The sequence below is a fragment of the Brachyistius frenatus genome, unplaced genomic scaffold, assembly GCF_029030835.1.
Source record: "Brachyistius frenatus isolate BFR_SWC_R1_liver_20210118 unplaced genomic scaffold, ASM2903083v1 Contig_4, whole genome shotgun sequence".
NCBI classification, from domain to species: Eukaryota; Metazoa; Chordata; class Actinopteri; family Embiotocidae; genus Brachyistius; species Brachyistius frenatus.
In genome coordinates this window covers 5,710,146-5,734,358 of record NW_027210603.1, presented here as the reverse complement: position 1 = coordinate 5,734,358, position 24,213 = coordinate 5,710,146, and the positions used below count along the sequence as shown (strand labels likewise).

General features: G+C 39.5%; 1 protein-coding gene across 1 annotated transcript; it reads right to left on the bottom strand.

Annotated features, from left to right (window-relative positions):
• Window positions 1-18: 18 nt before the first annotated feature.
• synpra (synaptoporin a) lies at window positions 19-19,940 on the bottom strand. Its single transcript, XM_069712599.1, has 6 exons — window positions 19,779-19,940; window positions 19,587-19,652; window positions 3,188-3,312; window positions 2,836-3,034; window positions 2,419-2,610; window positions 19-1,653 (listed from the first exon to the last, which is right to left on the bottom strand). The coding sequence occupies exons 1-6, from the start codon at window positions 19,794-19,796 to the stop codon at window positions 1,402-1,404; spliced, it is 852 nt and encodes a 283-aa protein (XP_069568700.1). The 5' UTR covers window positions 19,797-19,940; the 3' UTR covers window positions 19-1,401.
• Between the last annotated feature and the right edge of the window lie 4,273 nt (window positions 19,941-24,213).

The following is a 24,213-nucleotide window of genomic DNA, read 5'->3' as shown; positions in this document are numbered from 1 at the left end:
GACATCTGACCAGATACGTGAAGACAAGCCATTTATGGACAAATCTTTACATCTTTAATAGCATTAATTCCTGTAAAATATCATCCACACTCAGTACAGGGACCTGTACACTTTTGTCATGGATGTCAGACTATTATTCATACATGGATGTTCAATCTACTTTATAATACCAATGCAAGCCACATGCTGAGAAGGTCCAAAACAGGGTTGCACAAGTCATATTAATGTAAACAAACAGCAATTAGGCATTACCCTTTGATTATGACTATACAATACATGAACTGCAGACTTTTGTTGTACAAAACTGAACTGTGATTTTAAAGTAGATGAACGCCCAGTCTTAGTGCACCAATGAGCTCGTGGAACTGAATGTGGAACTGAAATGCTTTTTTTTTGCCTGGCTTTAGCAGTGGATATGGGTACGATCAACATGCTTCACAGAGGTGTAACTTATGTTTGGAATATCCCAGTAGTCTGAGGGTAGTTTAGAAAACACTCACAGTAATTATTGCAGGAGTGACCACTTGTAAACAGCAACAGAGACAATCTCCTTCCTTACATTATTCAAATAAAGGACCATGTGATCATGTCTGTGCAGAAGAAATGAAAACCATGGAAACAGAAACTGCATGCTGCAATGGTTGCATATATTTTTCTTCTCTTGCACAAACTGTGTATCGTGTATTTTGCAGAATGCAGTTATTGCTTTAGGTTTTTAGACTTTCTGACATTGTCAAAAAACAATGTTAGAAATGAGTTAGACTGTTTTTGTAACAAATATAACAGAAAATTCACTAAATTATTTTCTGAATCCATATTGGAATTACAAATACCTATTATCAAAATATATTTCCTGTTAGAATAAAAAATGATGTAAATATCTGATCAACTTTCAGTGATGAGTCAGGGCAGTGTGAACTATGTAAACTTTCAGAGATAAAATGCATGTTTTTTTCTCCCCTAGTTTCACAGAGAGATAAGTAGCACACATACAACATCATGCACTTAAAAACTTGAAGAATTGTACAAACATAGAGCATTATTTTTCTTCCACAACAGAGTGAAAACCAGTTTGAAAAAGACATCCAGTCAAAACAGTGTAGGTCACTTACCAAGAACATTGACAGAAATTGTCACTAATGTGTTTCTAACTACAAGAAATACAACATTCAGCAAACAACACCTTTGAAGCAGAAGGAGTAAAAGACTAGATCTAATCATTTTGTACAATACCCAACAATACTCATATTTACATTTGGTGTACACCTTTTTTAATGACCACCTTTTTGTTTTTTTGCACAGACGGATCAAAGACAAACTCTCCTTTTCTCTACTTCTCTCATCCCCTGATTGCCCTGGTTAAAGATGCAGAGGTGCCACACACAAATTGAAAAGGCACAGCTACATTTGATTGGAGTAGGAGGTGGGCCCTCCCACCTGGCTGTACTCAGACGGCTGGCCGAGGTTTCCCTGTGTGTTGTAGTTCCCTGACTGGTCAAAACTTCCCTGGTTGTAGGTCTGCTGGTTAACGGTACTGGTTTGTTTCTCAGATGCCCCGCCTGTGAACTTTGATGCACCCTTGTGCCAACCTGTCTCCTTAAAGACAAACCAGATGTTTCCAGCCCATAGTACAAAGTTAAGAAACCCAAAAGCCTGAAGAGAGAGAGAACAAAGCAAAATTATATTAAAGGAGGAGTGCGTAGGATTAAGTGGCATCTAGAGGTTGCAGATTGAAGACTGAACACCCTCCACATCACCCCCCTTTCCCCCCTTCCAAGCAAGTAATGTTCATTTCACTCAATCTTTTTGATATTTTCAAGTTTTCCTTTGTTTTTGATTTTAAATGAATATTTTTACCTTTTTAACTTTACTTCTGTCTCCTCACACCAATTTATCTTTCATTGACAGTTTGGCTGCTTGCACTGATCACACATAAACAGACATTTCAATGCCTCTCTGATTTTAATTTTACACTTCAAATTAAACGTTTTTGCTTTTGCACAACCATAGGAAAAGCTTTTTCACACCTTTTGGCTCCCATAACTTCCACAGTTCATATCGAGTTTACTCCAACTGCTTTCAGTGCTAACACTTCAAATGACATAGATACACTTCAACTGGTGATAATATATTTTAAGACTTCCACATCAGCTGAAACTCACAGTTTCACTTATCACTTACTGTACACTCCAAATGACATGTTAACTTCCTCTCAGCTCTGTCACTTTAACTGATACTTTAACTTCACTCAGTGCTAACACTGAAAAAGTTGACATTTGAAATCAATTAATCTTCATATTAAACTGCTTCATTATTTTAACAATTTCAAAATTTTTGTAGTAAGAACAAAATTTGCCCTTTCTAGTTTATTTCTTTCATTCATTCCCACTATCTGGAACACACATTCTCTGAACCTACCACTGAGGTGTTAAGTCCGGACCAGCGAGGTCCATGCACAGAGCCACACTTGTTGCTCTGGCTTTTGCAGGCAGAGATGAGGAGCTGCACCTCATCTGGATCAGTGGCCAGTTTCACATCAGACAGAGCTTTGGCCCAAGCTGAAGAACTGACCAACCACATGAAGGAGAACACTACTGTCACTACAAAGTCCTGCGAGAGAGAAAAGACATCAGGTATAAAAAAAAATTCAGCTCAAGAAACCATAAAATTACTGTTGTCATTACCTTTTGAAAATACTGTTTGAATGAGTCTTCAGAATTCATTATTACATGAATCAACCAAAGGGACTAGAGGATAAGATTTTATATAAGCTTCCACTGCTGAGTAACTTCCTACTAAGCACTGAAAAAGTGTAGTAGAGTCCACTGTACTCACAATGAGCGGTCCTCGGCTGTTTTCGTGGTACTTGTTCTGAAAGAATATGTAGACAATGGTGGCCATGAGGGAATACAAGAAGGCAAAGACCGCGATAGTGACGAAGAACTCTGCAGAGGATGAATAGTCTCCAACGAGGAACACTTGCTCCATCCTCATGGCCTCACACACGGGTGCTTCAAAGGACACCTGGTGCAACCTGGAACACACACACAAGAAGGGACAATGGTCAATACCTACCTACAACTGAAGAAAGAGATCCATAGCAGTATTTTTTTTTATAGAATCTTAATCCAAGGATGTCACAGTGGCTAATTCTCAATTCAGAGATGCAAATATGAAGCACACTCACCTGAAAGGATAAGCAAAGTCGATGCCGATGCTGAGGTTGCTGCTGGCCTTCTCCATGCAGTCAACACTAACCCGCAGCTGCCCAGTGTAGCCACCACATGTCGCAAATGCAAAAATGGCAAAAAGCTGTGGAGCAACAAGGAAAAAAGATGAAAAAAATCTGATGCTTTTCTGACAATGACAACTACAACTAATATTAACTGACCACAATATGTTGCCGCAATATTAAACCTGATCACAGGCATGTTCATACAGTCACATACAGCCACCCAGAAGTAGATTCTGTAACAATGCTCTCTTAAGCACAGATTTCTCTCAGTCCACCTGTATCTGTTTCATTATAGTTTTACTGAGGGCCACAGTGAGACCAAACCACGGCTCTGACCTTTGACCACCAAAATCTAATCAGTTCATCCGTGAGTCAAAGTGAATGCTTGTGCCACATTAAAAAAAAAAAATCCCTCAAGGAGTTCTTGAGATATTGCATTCATAAAAAGGGAATAATGCGAGGTCGCATTGACCTTTGACCTTTAAAATCTTATCACAATTCTTGAGATATCATGTTTACAAGAACTGGACAGACAGATAACCCTGAAAACATAATGCCCTCTGCGAAAGCTAACACCGGCCAACACTGATGACATCAGCAGAAGCGAAGCAAAACATAAAAGATGTCTGCAGAAAAAACAAAACAATGGTTTGAAAGAGGCTAAAACGCTCTGTACTGCTCAGATGAACTGTAGAAACAGGTCTTTTTCACAGATGACATTTTGACATTTAACAGCATGAAAAAACAGGTTTAAGTAATAAAATGAATAATGACTGGAGTGGATGTAGCCTCTTCGCCTGCTGGCTCACTGTCACATTAGTTGGTTCATCATTATGAGCTGCTGACTTAACATATTAAACTGAGTTATTATTAATATAAAAATATTGAACAATATATTAACTCACAATTTTTTTTAAATTTTGCATGAAGAGTTTTACAACTCAGAGTAAACAAAAAAACAGAACCTGGAATGAATTTCTAGTACCAAGTCATGAAGACAAACAGTGAATATCAGCAGTCCCGCCATTTAAAACCTTTGCTTAGGGACATCTCAACAATGTCTATGCCGTGAAGCCAGCTGAACACCAGCTGATAGCAATTTGGCCACATCAGCACCTTGACTACAATAGCTGCAGTGAGAGTGTGGGGTGTGCTGAGTTTGGACAGACACAGACTCTGAGTTTGGAGGAAGAGACCACAGTTTGTGCTCCCTCCACTGTCACCTGATGATGACTTCCCCCCTGAACACTTTGAGTGTGTAAACACATCAGCAGAACAGCAAGAAAAAACAACAACTCTACGAATAAAGCATATGGACGCTGCAAAATATTAGACAGGAATTTATAGCAATTAGCCAATCCTTTCTCATTAACATAATGTACATGTAAATATATAAATTTTATTAATTTCCAGTCAGATTAACAAATGCCTAGGTTTTATTTTCGGACAGAGTTGAGCTATTGAACTGTTAAAGGTCAGTACATTTTCTAATGAAACATAATTTGAATATTAGTAGACTTCCCAGCATGCAATTAATGAATTAACAAGTTTAAAACAAATAAACCATAAAGGTTTGCTCAACAGATCATTTCAATTAAGCTGAAATAGATTTGCAAGTTCAAACAACTGTCTGAACAGTTCAATAAATTTACAAATCTGTCAGCCCAACTGAGACTATAGGATTTACACTAATACAATGTTTGGTCAAAATAACAAAGAACAAAGTATATTTGATTCAACCTAAAAGTTAAAGGATGCTATTTTGCTTAAGTTGAAGAAGCAACACGTTATGTTTTACAATGAACAGGTACAATTTTAAAATTATAGTATAAAATCTGTAAAATGAAACAGCATTGGCACAGATGGTAGGCGATTACAATTAAATAAGGACAGAATCCATAGTTAAACCTAATGACCTAATGATTATAGGCTCCAACTCTCATTTTAATGACACTAAGATCAGAAAGAATGTCCATAATGTTGTAAAAAAGCATCAACAATGTTTGCTATAAAGAGTATATCCGTTAGTAAAACTTTAACTTACTGGTGCAGATATAGCCATGCACATTGAAGATGGGATGCTCTAATCCAGTTTTGTAATGCAGCAACTCCTCGAATTATTCAGATAATGACACCGAAGCTGGAAGAGGCTGCCTCAGGAGTGTGAGTGTGAGTGTGTGTGTGTGTGTGTGTGTGTGTGTGTGTGTGTGTGTGTGTGTGTGTGTGTTTGACACTGTCTTATTGTCTCGTCACTTTGCTTCAAATCTGAGCAGTCATTTTAATGACTATATATTGAATGACATGAAGTTCAGCATTTTTATATAAGTGATTACTAAAACTCACACTAAATAGTTATATAATCAGCCCGTGTAGAGAGGAGGTTGGGGTGGATGGATGGGTCAATAAATCAAAAACCTCCTACTACGACTATTTGTTTCAGACTAATAATGCTTTTTTTTTTTTTTTTTTTTTTAACCATGACCATTCCATAATCTTTAACGTGTTTTTATTAATGCAACCATGACAGTGGAAGTCCTGTATTTGAACTCAAACCCTAATCTTTCCCTAAACCTAACAAAACAGAGGAAAAAAATATCTGTGCTGAATTTCCTGCTGCCAGTGGGGGTGTTTATTAAAGTAATGTTTCCATGATTAACATCAGAGGATCGAAACAAAGAACCTATATGAAATAGGTTGGAAGACGTGTTGCTCTTTCCCTATGGGGAGATGAGATGGAAACTGATTTTGTAAATGTTGAAAGCTAATTGTTACAACTCAAGTGATTTTACAAAGCAATGAGTTCCCTTTTAAAAATTTTGCTTTATGACATTTGTGTTTTTGTTTAAACCAAAGAATGCAGTTCATGGACAACATACTGTAACAGGAATACTTGATGTAAAATAATGTGTGCGACAAGATATTATCTAAAGTGGTTCAATACAACAGTGCATTATATTGTATGATATAAAGGATTAAGTGGAGACAATGCAGTTTAGAATAAAAATGTTAAACCTAAAGCCACATATTTTATGGACATCAAGGCATACAATGATGAAACTGATGCTAACGAAAAATTGGAACTTAGGAGCTTTCAACATGGGGAGATCTTTCATTCTACCGTTCCAATAAAAACTAATGGAAACACATTTCTTTCACTTCATACTCCTGAGTTAAATCCCTTTTTTCCCTGGTATGTAGTTGGGGGTGGGGATTAAAACCATGAAATTGATGGAGAAATGGAAGTTGACACTTTTTTTCTGGGATATGAAGAAAATTTTGGACCATTAAAAACAAGGACACAAAGTCAAGATCAGTCAAATAAACGGGTTTGCCATTATAATCAACCAACACGAACATGCAGCAAACACATAATCATAAACACATACATGCTCTGCCCTTTATATGCTCTCTCTTAGCCCACTTGTCCATATAAAGCTCCCCGTAGCCTCAAGAGCTCTCACCACCATAATCACCATAATCAGACCTGACGCCTAGTTAGCATGAACCTCCCCTCTCCCATATAAAAGACAGCTGCACATGCAGCTTGCCAGCAGCATAAGCAGGATATACACTGTCTCTCTCTATTTGAAAGCCCTTCAGCCTCTGGGGGGCGCTATCAGATCACTGAGCTGGACTACCCACACTCATACTGGGAATGTGTTTGAGCATGTTCTTAAAGTGAAAACAGATTAAGTGTACATGTCATCTTGCAGACAAAAGCTTTATCATCAGTAAACCCCAGTCCCTCACACCTGTGTGAGGCAGGCGGGCTGCACAGTACCACCACCGGTCAGCTACGCCAACAACACTATCAGGTTCGCTCTTTAATAACAGCGACTAGTATCCCAGAGATAATATAAAAACTGAGAAATCAGTTCAGCTAACTTCACTTATCACCTAACTTACCAGTTTACCTCTGAACACAATGATAACTTGACCTGCTGTGCAACAAGCAAAAGAAAAAGAGATGCTACTTGCTACTATATTACATCGAGGAAGGAAACCAAGAGGTAGATCTTAGGGAAAAACTACAGCTATACAATTGTATCCCATCAAATTTCAATACATATATTAAAAGTAGGTGCTACGTATTACTCTGTATCTGCAAAGTCTGTTGACTAAGGAGAAGAGCCCAGGATATATCACAATAAAACCCACTAGGCAGGTACCCGCAATGTAAAAAAGGGAATATTTTTTTTTAACTAGAAATAATGTAGGGAAAAAGAAATAACATACACTGGATTAATTTTTTCTGAGGTTTGTTTTTCAAAAGACGAACACAGTAACACCTTATGTGTGCCTATTTAGCATTCATGTGTAGCATGCAAACATACATAGAAATGTAGTTTGTGTTGATAAGGACATTTTAAAGGGCATAAAGTACAGAAGGTTGTCATTTTGTTGCAATATTTTACATGATATATTCTATAATTACAACAGTGTTTTACTGTTTTGTCTCATTATCTGGTATACACCAGATCCAAGACTTATAGTTGCTGAAATATCCATATTTGTTATAGAATATTGATTAAATGCCTAAATACTGCTTATAAATGATTAAAAAAAAAAGGAGGACTTAAGGTGTTACCATGTAGATAGCGAAGAGTTTGATTTGACTGAGTTAATGCTCTTGGTTTTGTTACTTCCTTCTGCTCGCTGATGTGACCTTTTTAAATTGTGTTTCTTAATAGACTGCATCTGTGATGTGCTGACTTCAGTGAGCACTACATTAGTCTTGGACAATTTGACAGCAAAGCAGTGAACCTGTGAAATCAAACAAAGAAATGCACATTCCCTTGTTGCAAAGGAAAATCCGGCTTATCTTAAGCTGTAATTTAACAATTAAAATCAATATCACACAGAAGATTTGACACATTTTGAAAAGTTGGAAATGTGGAAGCCAGTAAACGTATTTCATGAACTCTGAGTGCACCACCTGAAATATATTATCAGATGGTTGATGCCACCTTGTGGTTCGATGTAGAGTTTGGGGGATACTTTTACATGCAGCTTGTTATTCGCTGATAAATACAACATCATGTTTCTGTTCTGTTATTATGAACTTGATGTACTGACTGCAGTCTGTAATTATGGGTTAGAGCTTCTTAGCTTCTATGCTCACAGTTGAGTTTTAAAATATTTTAGCACAGTAAATGGGGGATGACCTTAAATATACAGTAGATGAGTTTTTATAACTGGAATGTCTGAGAGGATCTTCTGACAGTTGAATTGTCACATTATTGTTATCACAGCTGACAGTGACATAAACATACAGAATACAGACATATGAAGAAACAAGGAAATAAATCAGTCAATAAATGTGAAAAGGATCTTACAGTTAAGTGTCTCTTGTTAGCTCACAGGGGCATATAGGCACAATATAGGTGATGCTTTGGGAAGCTGCTATGGGTTACAAAGGACTAAACTTGGTCTGACTGGGTTAGATCAGCCCAGATTAATGTCAAATGTTGTATGATAGAGAGAGAGAGATCCTATTTCCACTTGTTTCCTGCAGCTTCAGGCCTCAGGTGAAGGCTGAAAGCTGTAATGATACACAGCTGGAACCTCTGCTATGCTTCTATTAAAGTGTTTTTCAGTGATTTGCTGTCTTTAGTTTTGGGGTCTGTGGGTTCAAACCAACGAAGTCCCCTCGTTATGTGGCTTAACTAAGTCTAACAAACATGCGGTCACAGGAAGGTGGTGATCAACCTAGGATTTCCAAATCCAGCTATAAGCGTGTTCACTTAAAAGAGGTGGTGTTTGCAGCATCTGACCAATCACAAACGTGGACAAGTCTCCTGGTACCAGAGCAGCATACTTTAAATACAAAGAGCAAATTATACTATTAGATAAATATAAAGAAGTTAAACACATAGGTTAAGCCCAACTAAGCACACTCTGTGATTCTGAAGTTTAAAGGCTTCATGTTCTCCGTCATCAGAGCACAAGTACATCTGACGATAATTGCATTCCATTAAAATCATTTTACTTTAATGTTTTCTTCAGAATCTGATTTATCGCCAAGTAAGTTTTCACATTCAAATGATTTTTCTTGGTGTAGTGGTGCAGAACAATAATAAAAAAAAAAAAACTAAGCTAGAAATCAAGCAGTGAGAAAAATACAACTCAGGTAAGGCAGGAGGTATATAAATTAACTTCCACAATAAAAAACTAAAATATGCATAGTAGTGCAAATGTCCTCATTACAAACTATATATGTAAGGTGCAGTGTAATACAAAGCATACTAATAAGTGTGTTAATGTAACGCTCTGTTAGATGTGATGAGATCACAGATGTTCAAAATCAGATTATTGAATTTAATGTGCTGTGTATTCTCATGGTGTGTTTGACAGTTTGAGTCATATTCCTTCAGCTGCAGCCCTGCTGGTGTCAAACAGACCGGGGAGCAAATAAGAAATAAGTTGGCTTACTGTCATATCTTTCAAGTACAACAAGTACAAGGCTTTAGTGCTTCAATCAGTGTCTTTTGTCTAATAATATCATGACATTTTTTAAAAGCACAATGAAATGAATTATATATCTACTCTAAATTTTCAGAGAAAGCCAGGGAGGTTTGTACCCCCCTCGAGACCCCCGTGTTGTCTGAACAAACACGAGAAAAAAAGTGACCAGAAGAGTGACAGAATATAAACTCCCTCCTAATTATCACAAACACCCCAAGATAAACATCTCTCTCACTCTCACTGTATGTCTAGATAGTCTTTCCTGCAGCTGCCTCCTCTGCCTGTGATTTTCGGCTCGGGTTTAGCCCCTCTCATTTCTGGCTGGGGCCTTTGAACAGGAGAGCGTGGCATTGTGGAAGGAGGGTGGATGCTAAGCCCCGCGCCTCTGTGTGTTTATCTGCCTCTCCCAGCTGGGCTCCTCAGGGAACAAGAGATAGAGAGAGGGTGAGAGAGGGAGAGAGTGGGGGGAAAGGAGGGGAAGCAAAAGAGAGCGACAGATAGAGAAGAGGAAAAAGCCAGGGCTCAGAAATGAAATGCAAACAAAGCTCTGAAACATCTCCCTGTTTGCCTTCATTTCCACTGACCTACATGGCATTGAAGAACATAGTACAAATGTGAATATCATAATTTGCTTGTAAGATATTTTTGGAGTTTCATTAAAGATGAAGAACTCAACTTGCGATATTATTGTTATTGCGATATTTTATTTAAATGAGTGGATGTGGATAAGAATCCAAGGATTCTGTCTGATGCAGCTCAGGCAGGGTTTTGAAGCTCAAATGAAGATGTGAGTGAGAACTGTGGAGGAGCGGAGGCAGGCTGAGGATTATGAAACTGATTCAGTAGCTTCAGGCTTGACCACCGGCAACCAGACATACTGCCCAGTACACACAGTCTTCACAGTGAAGAGATGATCCAGGCAGGGAAACAACAAGAGAAGGTGCAGTGGGGACAGCAACAGAATATTTATGGAGTGGTAGCTTTGTAAAATTAGGAATATGTGTCTCTAAAATAAATAAATTAAGCAACAAAGAAATAGAGAGAAAGTTGAAGAGCTGCTTAAACACAAGGACGTGATTAGACGGACAGAGGAAGTGAGAGAGGCGGCACCAGGCCAGAAGGTGACGATCAGCAAATGAGCTAAAAGACGCATTCACTGATGAGCTGCACTTGACATTTTTGCAAATTTCATTGCACACACTACACGCACGCACGCACGCACGCACGCACGCACGCACGCACGCACGCACGCACACACACACACACACACACACACACACACACACACACACACACACACACACACACACACACACACACACACACACATCATCCACCTGCTCTATTCATGTTGATAGGAATCACTGCGGTGTCAAGAGGCTGCCTCAGGAGGAGTAAAACGCCTCAGATCTTCAGCCGCCTCCCTGCCTGACTCGGAGGCGGAAAAAAAACTAGGACACTCTATATGAATCCAGAAAGAAAGAAAAATGAAACAGAGGGGGAGACAGATTAAGAAAGGGAGGCATATCTCTTTCAAATTGATTATACTCTTGCTTATCCTGATAATAAAACTACTCTTAAAAACTATCAAAAACCAACCACATAGAAGTTTGAAAAGAGAACAGAAAAAAAAAAGATCAGAAAGAGGTTTCTGAAATTTTAAGAACATTTTAAAAATAGTAATATGAAATACAGTGCAATTTAGGGAACAAACTTTTTGGCAAATGCTCAGGACTTGCCACTTCCATACAGATTGAATGGAAACAATGTATACTTGACACTGACAAGCCTCCTAAAGTTTTTCAGATAAACCTCACAAAAATAATTTGTCTTATCTGAGTTGATCCAAAAACAGCCTCAACCAGATACATAAACTAGAGCACAGATGAACAGGCAGCTGTTTTGGTTAGCCAACAAGTTTCCCTGAAAATAGATCCCAATCAAGCAGCAATCGACAGTGACCTCACCCATTGGTTTGTGAACTTCTGTTATGAAGCCTCGACTTGCTAGCTCAGAGCAGTTTGGAGCCAGATGTGACCATATTTGGACGAGCAGGGGAGGAGCGAATGGAAGATCTGACTCGATCTGGTTGGAAACCCGAGCACACTGATAGCGTAAACCTGACTGCGCCATAGGCATGTCAATCAAACAGACACCCCCCCCAAATATATGTCTTTTTGAGGCTTAAATTCTAATAAATGATGGCATTATTCTTAGATGGACCTCCATAAACATAATAAGGAGTGACATCAGCTAGCAACAGCATTACAACTTGTGGAAAAAAATGATTGACTTTGTATTTCACGAGACAAGTGTCTATGTAGCCGGAGGCTTTTTGGAGCCAACGCCGGTGGTATTACACTTTAAGGTACTTTTGCATTGGCCTCATTTTTCAGACTTGGAAGCCATGTCCACATTTATATACACTTCATGATCCCATGAAACGCAGAAAATGACAACAGGGGGCTGGCTCATTTCTCTGGTTACTTTTGATTGCACTTACAAACAAATGTGAAACTGAATTTTTGGGTGAAAATGTTTGTACTTTCTCTTTTTTTTTTAAATGTTGTTTTGCTCGACTCTGTTTTGTCTGAATTTCTAGAATCGGAATCTCTGGATTGCAAGTGCCAAGTTATCATGACACATAAGCAGAATGGCCCCATTTATGAAAAAAAATATCTAAAAAAAGATTTCCTTCGAATGTGGCTGATAAAAACAACTAAATCCAAGACCACTTAAGACAATAGAGGCAATGTTAGTGTGAATAACAGAAAAACATTTTGTATCTGATAGCCTGAGAGCCAATAATGTTCAAATGTGGAATCTGAATGACCTACTAATCTACAAAACCATCTGTCTGAAATTGTCATGTGTTTTCATGCTTATGTATTCATACAGTATTTCCGATTATTTAGATGTCCGTGTTTGTGTGTGCATGGCTGCACGTGTGACTCTGAATTAGTATAGCCACTCAGTGCATGAGCGTTTAAGGGCCTAGATGTGAGCGGGCAATGTGTATGTATGTAAACGTAGAATAAAAATATCTCACTCTCTCCAGTCAGGCGGAAGCATTAGCCAGAGTCCACACACACACACACACACACACACACACACACACACACACACACACACACACACACACACACACACACACACACACACCTATGCATATGCACATGCACATGCACATGCACACAAACACACGGTCTCACTTGCTCTCACTGCTCCAGTGTGCAAACACGAGCGATTTTACGCCAGCTAGTTAAGTATAAACAAAATAACAAACAAGGATCAGAAATGGAAGCACAGTGTGACGAGCAGACAGATGGACATTTGAACTGAACTTTTACACAACAGTGACGTGGTAGCTAACTGATATAGTATTAGGATGTGTGAAAAAAAAAAAAGAATTTAGTTTTGGTGATTTTTTTTCTTCTTCTCTAATTCACTTAAAACTAGTAAAGTAAGTAACAATGCTTTACTTGAATGTATTAAAGTAGAATTTATACGATAACTATTACATTGTTACTCTTACACGCAAGACAAAAGGTTTTTCCAACACACAGTTCTTCCCACCTGTACATACAGATGTGATTAGACGGTACTTCAATGATATTGATCTGCATTTGTCAGAAAAACACACTTACTTCACTGACTAAAGAACAAGCAAAGAATAAAAGCCTAGAGTGGAAAGCTGTCTGATCATTGCTTCAGTAGCAGCATCACAGAACAAAATCAGTAGCTCATTTAGCGGCGGCTAATCCCCCCTGCACAGGGAGTGCTTTGTGCCAAGCGCAGCCCAGATTCATCTTTCCCTCTATCTCTCTGCTCTCGCCCTTTGTAAGCTTCACTGACCACAAGAAAATTTCCATTTATTTTTGTAACAGTGTCCCTTCTTGGTGCTCTTCATATCCCTGTGGGGTTTCCATGGCAAGTTAGTCAGGTGACCTAGCTGGAACCTGTCCCGTTTTCTGTGGGGACAGTTCCTGCCAATTTTGAAGCTGGGAGCACCCAAAAGAATATATATAAGAATGTATAACAAACCCACTTGTTGTGTGTGTATTTATACGGTGTGTTTATATGGGTTAAATATTTTGGACCAGGGTTTACATGTTGGTTTATGGTAAAGACATATGAACCTAACTAGTTCATACAAAGTGTAATTGGGAGCCAGCCGCTTGTGGCCCTCAGTAGAATTGCATTTTAAGGCACCTCTATACTGGCTTCACCTTTTGGACCATTTTCCGACTATATCCACTTTTATCCCACAAGCAATACACAAATAAACAAATCCAGATTGTATCTTGGTTGATTTTTGAAAGCCTGGACAACAAAAAACACATGAAATGGAATTTGTACCAATCGGATCCAAACCACATTTTGAGGTAGTTTGAAATCCGATTCCAATTGGATTTCTACAGATGCGTCTCAGTTTGGACACTTTGCTGGCTCAGATCCGATTTCTTGCTTCACTCACAAGGCGACACCCTGCGACAACGTCAGACAGAGTGAGCAGAATCTATGATACCACAAGCAGTGTTATCAGAAAGTGTTGATTTAGATTTTTGCGATTTTTGCAGTCTGAACAAAGCCGTTGGTGTAGAGCTTAGGGAGTAAGTATTTTGTTATAATACCTGCGAGTAATGGAGTTTCTATTAAGAATAATTAAGGATAAAGGTGGACTGCCTGAAATCAAAACATGCTGATGATGGACTTTGTTGTACGTGTTACCCTGTCTGCAAGATCTCACAACATCCTCTGGAAGAATCTTACTAGATCCCAGCAAGCTTATTATCCTGGTTGTGTTTAACCTCAGTGAATTACAACAATTTCTGTGTCCCTTTGTAACATTTCTATTTCTTCATGCTCTAGTCTCTGTACAACACCTGTGCTCTTCCGGGCAATATGTGTGTGTGGGATGTCCTGTTTTTACAGACATGTCCTACAGGAGATGACAGTTTAACCTTTTCCTGTCTGAGTCACAGATGGTGAACCATTTTCTCAGGGTTGAGAGGGACACAGAGGACCAGGTCTGATATTCAGGGTCAGAAAAGACCATGTCACATCCACGAGCTGACCAGCTACCCTGCAAACCCTCAAGGCAAGATTACATCATGTCTGGATGTTTGTCAGACCTGCAGATACATTGACAAAACTGCTCTGCTTTTTTCTGTTATATTTTAGAGGGATGTTTGAGCACACTAAGTTCCATAAAACAATAACTTTGATTTCTAGATTCAAGTGACTACTTATTCAATCAGATTTGGTCAATGAAAAGACTGAACATGACATGATTGCCACTGGTGATGTAAAAAAAAAAGATGTACAGAGTTTCCGCTGTCCTGATGTCGTTGGGGAGCTCATTCCACCATTTAGGAGCCAGGACAGCAAACAGTCGTGATTTTGTAGAGTGTTTAGCTCGCAGCGAGGGAGCAACAAGCCGATTGGTAGAAGCAGAGCGGAGGGAGCGGGCTGGGATGTAGGGTTGGACCATGTCCTGGATGTAGACTGGACCCGATCTGTTCGCAGCACGGTACACAAGTACCAATGTTTTGAAACGGATGCGGGCAGCTACTGGTAACCAGTGAAGGGAGCGGAGGAGCGGAGTAGTGGGAGTGAATTTAGGAGGTTAAAGACCAGTCGAGCTGCGGCGTTCTGGATGAGCTGCAGAGGTCGGATGGCACTGACAGGTAGACCTGCCAGGAGGGAGTTACAGTAGTCCAGACGTGAGATGACCAGACCTGGATCAGAACCTGGACCAGAACCTACGCTGCCTTCTGAGTGAGAAGAGGACGTATTCTCCTGATGTTGTGCAGCATGTATCTACAGGAACGTGTTGTTGCAGTGATGTTGGCAGAAAAAGAGAGTTGACTGTCGAGTGTCACGCTGAGGTTCCTAGCAGTCAGGGTTGGGGATAACACAGAGTTGTCCAAGGTTTCTCAAATCCAATCTTTAGTAAAAACTGTCTGCATTGTTATTTGCAAGCTAGTGGATCGGCTCATAAATAGGTTGTGAAAGAAAAAGCAGGATGCAAGAGAGCCATCTAAGTTTGTTTAAATCTGTTGAGTCTGTTCTGTGTTCTACTCATGAGGTTTTATATTTGCATAACTACAGAGTAATTTTGGCTGGTCTCAGTATTGCAATAAAAAAAATGGTGTTCATTTGGCAACATGTTTTGAGATCAGGGTTTCACTCTGAATGTGTGATACAAATGATGTCTGCATTTACCAAAGAAATCTTTTGATTTTATGCTTTCTTGAGATAATTCTAATAATAGGTATTACATATTTACTCCGACAGTGACCAACATGCTGTAAATCACAGCTTTGAGCATTTCCCAACAATATGTACAGGTTTGGCATGCAACCTATGCATGTATACTTGTTTAGCCGTTTGACTTTCTGTCTTTATTTTCAAACTTGTGTGAAACAGAGAAACAGTTGGGAAACATCAATTATTCCTGATGACTTCAAGCTTGACCATATGTGAAGCTAAAACTAGCAAGTATTTGTAATTTGTGCTTGATGTAAAACTGCTGTTTTACATCATTATCATGATCAGAATTTGATCCACTTTTCACTATTCAAACATTTTGTATGTTAAACTTGTCAGATCCAAGCAGTTGTTGAAAGGAACACAAACACACCCAGTGAGCTGACCAAGTCAAAGTAAACTGGCATTCAGTAACGGTAACTGACCTACTGCCCTATGTTTGGTACGATCACAGGACAGTAGGTCATGGGCTGTGGATGAGAGGACGACCCTTACTCATAAATTCAGCTCATGATGGAGTCTTTGTGACTCATCCGCCTGAGTTTTGCTTCAGTATAGGAGGCCAATGAGCTGATATAGTGCTTGTAGAACTGCACTGTGTGATGGTACAACAGCCTGGCGATGCTTTAGTGCGTAACAAATTGCATGTTTATCATTTGCATCATGTGCTCAAGCAACTGTACAATTTTGCTCTCTTTTTCCTTTTTTCCATCTCTCCATCAGATGCACACACATGAAGACACATACATGCACGCAGGCACGCATGCACACACACACACACGCACGCACACAGTGAAGAGTTTGGGCACATCTCAAAGGACAGTTTCTGCATGAGTTGGTCCACAGTAGAGAGGAGGGGACCTTACAGCTGTTTGGAGCAGAATATGTCAGCCACGGACAGTGTGCCAAACACACACACACACACACACACACACACACACACACACACACACACACACACACACACACACACACACACACACACACACACACACACACACACACACACACACACACACACACACGCATGCACACACACGCACATGAACACACATAGCCTGAGCCATGAAACCATCCTATGGACTATCCTGCAGACATAACTGATTATGAATGTGCCATATCCTTGTGCCGATCCAGCATTGACTGACGATGCTGTAAACCTACTAGTTTACTGCAACATCTTGACTAAAGTTAACATAACCTTTAAACAGCCTTCTGTTTGTCCACATGACCAATCAGCCAGACAGACAAGGGTCCATCATTACCAAAGTAAATGTCAATTGCTGCCTAAAAAAAAGCCTTCAATACCGGCAGGCAAGTAAACAAACCAAACTGACACACGAGTTTCTGCTGGTGTCATACTGTGGGAAGAATTTTACTGCAGGCCGTTTAGATAATGAAGCATGATTATAATAAACACCGAAAATACTGTGGCTGACATTGTTTTCCTGGTTTTGCAGATGCTTCACAAGTGATTGCCACGTCAGCCGAAAAAAAAAGCTGCTGTTTGAATGCTGATCTGAAAACTCCTGTACAGCATCCCCAGGAATTACATTCATACTGTACAATTCTGCATCTCACAGTTGACATCCAATGCCAATAATTAATAACAGCGCTGTTATTGGTGTGGCCTTTGTGTGATAAAGAAATGTCATGTGACCTACAAAGGGAACCTTATAATCACAGTTTTCCTTAATTTGAACCTCAAATTTAGTTGTCTAACTCAAATTTACAGCCTTTAAATTAGTTTTAAATACACTGGCAATAGATGTATGAAAAACACTGTAATTATAATTCTATATTTGCTTTTGACAAAATTGTCAGGAATCCACATTCCTGTTACGTGACAGTTTGCAAAAAGAGAAAAATCCGGAGGATGAGTATAAGATGTGTTTCTACATGCACATCATGAACATGCCCGGTGCAGGACTACCTGTGCAGTTGCTGTTACAAAGGCCATGATTGTCCAGTTAATGAGTCTAATGAGAAACAAAATGGTCCTCCTGTGTACTTTGAACAATTCCATCAGATGTTTCCATATATCTATCAAAGTCTCCTCAGGCTGGCGCACAACTGTCCTGGAGTCAGAGACTGATGTTGGGCCAAATGAGGGCAAGTTACATTGACAAAATTCTAGATGGAGGTAGAAAAAATGAAACCGACCGAGGCTGCATGGAGATCCCTTTCTTCTTTGGTGTTAGAGTCTGACAACTGCACCACCGTTGTGCCGCAGAATAAATCAGAATACTTGGGTCATAATTTGAATTGTATGCATTTATATGAGCCCAGCGGAGACATTAGCAGAGTTTCCCTCTCTTGAGGTGGGGGACTAAAAAAAAAAAATGCAGCAAAGGAAAGGTCACTTTTATAATTCTCTCTAAGTTTGAGGGTGGTTGGATAAATTGTAAAAAAAGATCGTGTTTGATTACATCAGAGCGAACACTATCATGTAATCAGGGCATCAATATGTCACTGGATGTCACAGGACGGTGTGCAGTCATGGTCACACGATCGCACATACTAGCACACACACACACACACACACACACACACACACACACACACACACACACACACACACACACACACACACACACACACACACACAGAGTCAAAAGGAGACACACATAGGGAGCCATGACAGAATGTTATCTTCATCATTCAGATGGTGCTTTGGATCATCTGCTTGATCTTTGGCTCTAGTACACAAAAATCACAGAGAATCTGGTCTCACAAACAGATAAATGCACTCGGGAACTCACCTCACTGATCTGTTACCTCAGCTAAAATGTCCTGTGTCTGTTGAAACTGAGTTTGACCAAGGTTCACACCATCCGAATGTAAAAATAAAACAGTTTTATTAGATTTTTATGGAGCTATGACAGGTGCTCCAGGATTCTCTGCACATTTGATGACATCTGCAAAATTGGGAAAGACAAGCTCTCTCTCTCTCTCCCTCTCTGGCTGAGCAAAAGCTGAATACCCTCATGGCTACAGTAATTTCTCTAAACTCACATCAAAGAAATTCACTTATCTTTTTTGGCTCAGGGCTTCTCTGCACTGTACAATAAACACGAGTATCTCCAACCAGCACCCAGACAGGCTGAGGTAGTAAAGCTTTAATTTAGTCAAAGCTAGGACACCCCGTTCTTATTGTTGATTCCTGTTATATCATTTCAAAAATGGTAAATTGGGGCATTTTTTGTGGACTGTGGAAAAACGCACAGGGTTGGCACAACGCATATCCAAATTACGCATAATTGAAAAGCTACATAGCGGGTTCCCCTGGCATGTAGTTCTCACGGAGCTATAAATCCTTACATAAACTTCAGCCATTTAGTCACGGCGAAACGGACCATAGCCGTGATGGTTGCGGGTAAGGTGTGGAAGTATCACAAACACCACAATTCAGAGAGCAAAACACAACGGCTGCGGTAAAGTTCAAGTTTCACCACACAGATGCGGGAATTTGATGAAAACCAGATACTCAGAGTGAAAAATGTGGGCTTTAGTGATATCACCACACAGCAGACACCACACATTATGTAATTCATGATGCATTTACATTGCATTATTAAGTTTTTGCAAGAAAAACAATGAAGTTTCAACTCACCCATTCCAAAACACGGATAAATCCCAGAGGTAATTTTAGCACTTGAAATGTCCCTGTAGATGCAAGCTACACAAAGACAAAGAGGGAGAAGGAAAATATTGTCACTAATTTCACCAATTAACGACACCAATTGGGCGGTAATTACACACACTCCCGTGACAAAATTATCTTTTTGTTTATTTATTTGCTCACCTGGTTTGCGGTGTCCATTTCAGCTGCAGAGCACTTTGTTTGATGAATGTTAGATTGGATGCGAACAACCTCAAACCGCAAGCCAAGACCCGATTGATGTGTCGGTCGCGCGTTAACAGTCAGGAGCTCTGGGCTCTGATTCCGACTCCGGCCGGAAAAGCCCGAGCACATCGTCGACTTTTTATTTTTTTTGGGAGGGACAGCAGTTTGCCATGGAGACAGGCCGGGACTGGCCTCCTGAAAAAGGAGTGATGTCTGTTTGTTTGCCATTGGAGGGAACTTTTATCAGTTTAGCATTTGATATTTAGTTTGTCAGCTTTCCATACACACTCTGTAAACATGGCTTAAATAAATTACATAATGCTCTGGTTTTGGTTCATGGTTTTAAGCAAATTGACAGCGCATTTTTTCTGATTAAATGGGCTGTTTTAATGAAGGACCTCCTGGTAAAATAATAAAACTTTTATAGGTTGAAATTACCTGCATGTTTATGAAGCTCAAAAATATAAATGTAGCCTATTATAAAAGTACACTAAATAAGGTTCCCTGATGTCATTACAGGATAATTTTTTAGTTACACATATATAAACTCATTTGTGAATTTCTGCTTGTGAGCAGACATTTCTAGTGGTGAAAGAAATATGGAGATCCTTTACTTACGTAAAAGTACCAATAAAGCAAATTAAAAAATACTCCATTCCAAGTAAAAGTGCTTCATTGAAATCCTATTTCAGTAAAAGTTACGTTTTGATATTTGGTGAGAAGTTTGAAGGGAAAAAGGTTGGAAACAATTTGTTTAATTTTCAACAATGTGATGTCTTAAAAAAGCTTGTTATATTGTCTTGTGTCAAACCATCTTAAAAGCAACTACAACTGTTAAACTAATGTAGTAGAGTATGAAAGTATCTTATTTCCCTCTGAAATGTATGTGGAAAGGACGTATAAAGAAGCATTAGATGGAAATACAAAAAAAATTATCTAAACTGTCCTAATAGTCCAAAAATAGTCAAGTTTATGCCCCAGTAGTCCAAAAACAGAGGTTCATTTGAGGAGCTAAATGCTGTGGTGTGTGACAGACCCACTTGCTACCTTTGAAACTTTGGAATAATTGTTCAGAAGCAGCAGTCCCACAAAATAAGTCAAAGCACTCACCCACTGAAAACGTGACTCACTGTTTGGTGACTAACATTATGCAATCTGTGACAACCAGGAACAACAAGGGCTTCATTCATGCATGCTCTCTTTCACTTACACACACACATATACTGTAGGTAACTTTGTGTGATGATCCTTGGCTGTCTGAATGTAGTATTTATCCAGGTCCCAATGAGCTGGGGAAGTTTGTCATTTAATGAGTCTCTGCCAAGGCAGAGAGAGAGAGAAGAGGGAGAGAGGAAGCCTGAGGCTCACTGCAGGCGAGATGATAGAGAGCGAGGGGGGCTTCCCTGACTCTGCTAAACTGATGACAATTCCTTTAAAGCCAAGTGCAAACTGCTCTGACAGCGTGGCTAATTTTACAACATCTCTTCTATCGTCCCTTCCGCTTTTATTTTCTCTCCTCTCAGTACTGTCTCTCCCCCCCCCATCCCTCCCTTTCTTTCTCACTCACTCACGCACGCACGCATGCACACACACATGCACACACACACACACACACACACACACACACACACACACACACACACACACACGCACAGACACACGCACGCACACACGCACACACACACACACACACACACACACACACACACACACACACACACACACACACATATGAACACACACTCTGCCTGAAGGGCTCTGTCCAAGCGATTAGAGAATCACTGGATCTGATTGGCTAATATTTTCACCACAGGAAATCAAAAGGATCTGAACTAGAGGAACAAAGTCTCTCATGTGCACTTCATCCTCTTAGAATCTGTTTCACATAATGAGCTGAGGCTTGTCCATAGGTTTTGCTGTGGGCTTGCCATTTGCTTTGACTGTACAGTTTGATATGTGGACAGCAGATTTAGGTAATTTAAAGAAAGCATCACTGTCAACAGTGCAGGTGGCTTTGAGACAGTTTTGCCGGTGTATTCTAATTCATAAAGCATCTAAACTAACTTTTTACAAACAGAATGTACAATTTGTTTTGTTCCACTGAACTGATATAAAATGGTAATCTAACAATCAAATTTATTTCCCCAAAGTCAAAATGGTGTCATTCGCTAAAGTCACTCCTTCTTATTAGTTTTCTGGTTCCAAACTGCTGCTTTCTGGAAACCCTGGAAAGGTTTTCTCAGCCACTCTGAGAGGAAAACCAATCAGCGACTAGTGTGATGACGTTGAAGTAAAACATTTGTTTTTAAATGTAGTTCTAACAACGGCAGCTGTGGGACAGCTAGATGAACGATATAAACAGTTGTCTTCAGCCAGTTAGCCGGTTTGCATAGCACAAAGAAATGGATCAGAAAACAGCTGAGCTCTCCCCACATGTAACACAATTCTTCATCTCCTCTTAAGTTCAACAGTTTACTTGTTTTATCACATTTGTTTATTAATTTATGGCCTGTCTTTGTGCTCAGCTAAGTTTAACCATCTCCAGGCTCTGGTACCATAGTTAACATAAAGACAAGAGTTCTGTTGTCAAACTCTCTGCAATGAAGAAGATAACTGTAAATCCCAAAATGTCACAATATTTCTTCTTACTCTGTTCTATGCTCATCTAGAGGATCTGGTTCTTTTTCCTGCCTGCGAATATTTTGGTTTGTTGAAGCTTGAGTTCCTGTCAACACACCCATGGTGGAGAGCTGCTGTCACGTCTTTAACATGCTGGGGACATTACAATCCACAAGTAGACAAAAAGTAGCCTACCCAAGGGGATCCCAGATGTAGCCAATCATCTCTCAATTTTCTCACAGAGGGTTATTTTAATTTTTAGAACAGAGTTACAAGGCTAAGAGGCCATCTGAACAGTTGGAGCTGAGCAGGTTCTGTCTGAGGAGAAGAGAAAAGCAGTAAGAAACCGAACAGAGAGAGACAGCAGAGCAACAGTAGGAACAATCACCATTCTTTTCCTCTGTTTAAGTCTCTTTTATATTGTGACACAGAGGAATTATAGCACAGAGACTAGGTCAGCCACTTATCCATCTCATCCAACACAGCAACAAGCCGCAGCTCCACAGCAATTACTGCTCGGCTGGAACCGCTGCCAGAACACGTCCACATCTCCTGGTGCTGATGCAGCCACAAGTGCAATTATAACAGTGTTTCAGAACAGGTCGAATATCCAAAAACATCCATGATATTCAAACTGAGTTTTTGTTTTGTTAGTCACAGGAGCAGAAAGAGAGGAATGAGGGATTTTTGTTGGAACAAAAATTCAACAGAATCTTTAAAATGTTAAGACAAACAATCAATGTACATTTAGGTAAAAAAACAAAAACAGTAAAAATATCAAATATTCGCCTGAGGTTGAACATGACTGCTCATTTTCTGCAAGCAAATGTCACAGTCGGCCAAATATGATGCAGGTTTATATATTTCACACTCGTTAATTAAACCTTCCCGCGTATCTCTGCGACAACACAAAGCAATGAAACATGATTAGATATTGGAACAAAAGACGGGCTTTGGAAATATTTCTGCATAAAATGGCATTAGGCTGGGTCTCATTTTGCACCAGTTAGACGGCATTCATAATCAGGATTAACTTTAGCATGATAGAGAGAGAGCGACACAGGAGAGACGGTGTGAGAAGAGGGGAGTAATGGGCACAGAGGATTCACCCTTAAAGTCACTCATCTTGCAGGGACGGATTAACACAACGGTAGTTATTACTTTGTAATAAATAATCAAGAAGCACTTTTGTTTCTATATGAAATATACAAATATTATCAGCAAGTATAAATTATTATCCTAGTACTTTGTATTGCAAGTATAATTGACATAGTATATGGAGATATACTGAGCATTATTTTGCCTCATCTACCAGATATGAATATGAAATGTTTTTTAGTAACTGACTTTCTGCTGTTGAGCTCTCAGACATCATTGTAGGGGTGAACAGCTGAATTTAAAAATTACGATAATTTTTACTGCAAAAACAGTTTGTATATTATTCACACTGCACACAACATGTAGAGAACTTTACAGAATGACATACAGCTAAAAGATAACAAGCTAAATAATTAGCATTACTCAGATATAAAGGTATACAAGCAGCACCTGCTGGAACACATTAGGACTATATGTTTTAGGTAACTTAGGATCATATTTATATATTGTATATACAATCTACTCTAAAGGAGCATATCATGTCCATGTTACTGCACAGTGTTCCTGTTATACTATAATATTAAGTAGCTCATGCTAAATGATAACGGGGAGATTTACTTTGATGAAATCTGGGAACCAGGTTTGGTGTTAGTGTGCTGTTGCGTTCTGCCTCCAT

Coding starts and splice junctions, on each gene's coding strand:
- synpra (XM_069712599.1), bottom strand. Junction 3,035..3,187: donor GACTTTGCTTATCCTTTCAG/GTGAGTGTGCTT, acceptor TGTGTGTTCCAG/GTTGCACCAGGTGTCCTTTG. Junction 1,654..2,418: donor CCGGACTTAACACCTCAGTG/GTAGGTTCAGAG, acceptor CTCTCTCTTCAG/GCTTTTGGGTTTCTTAACTT.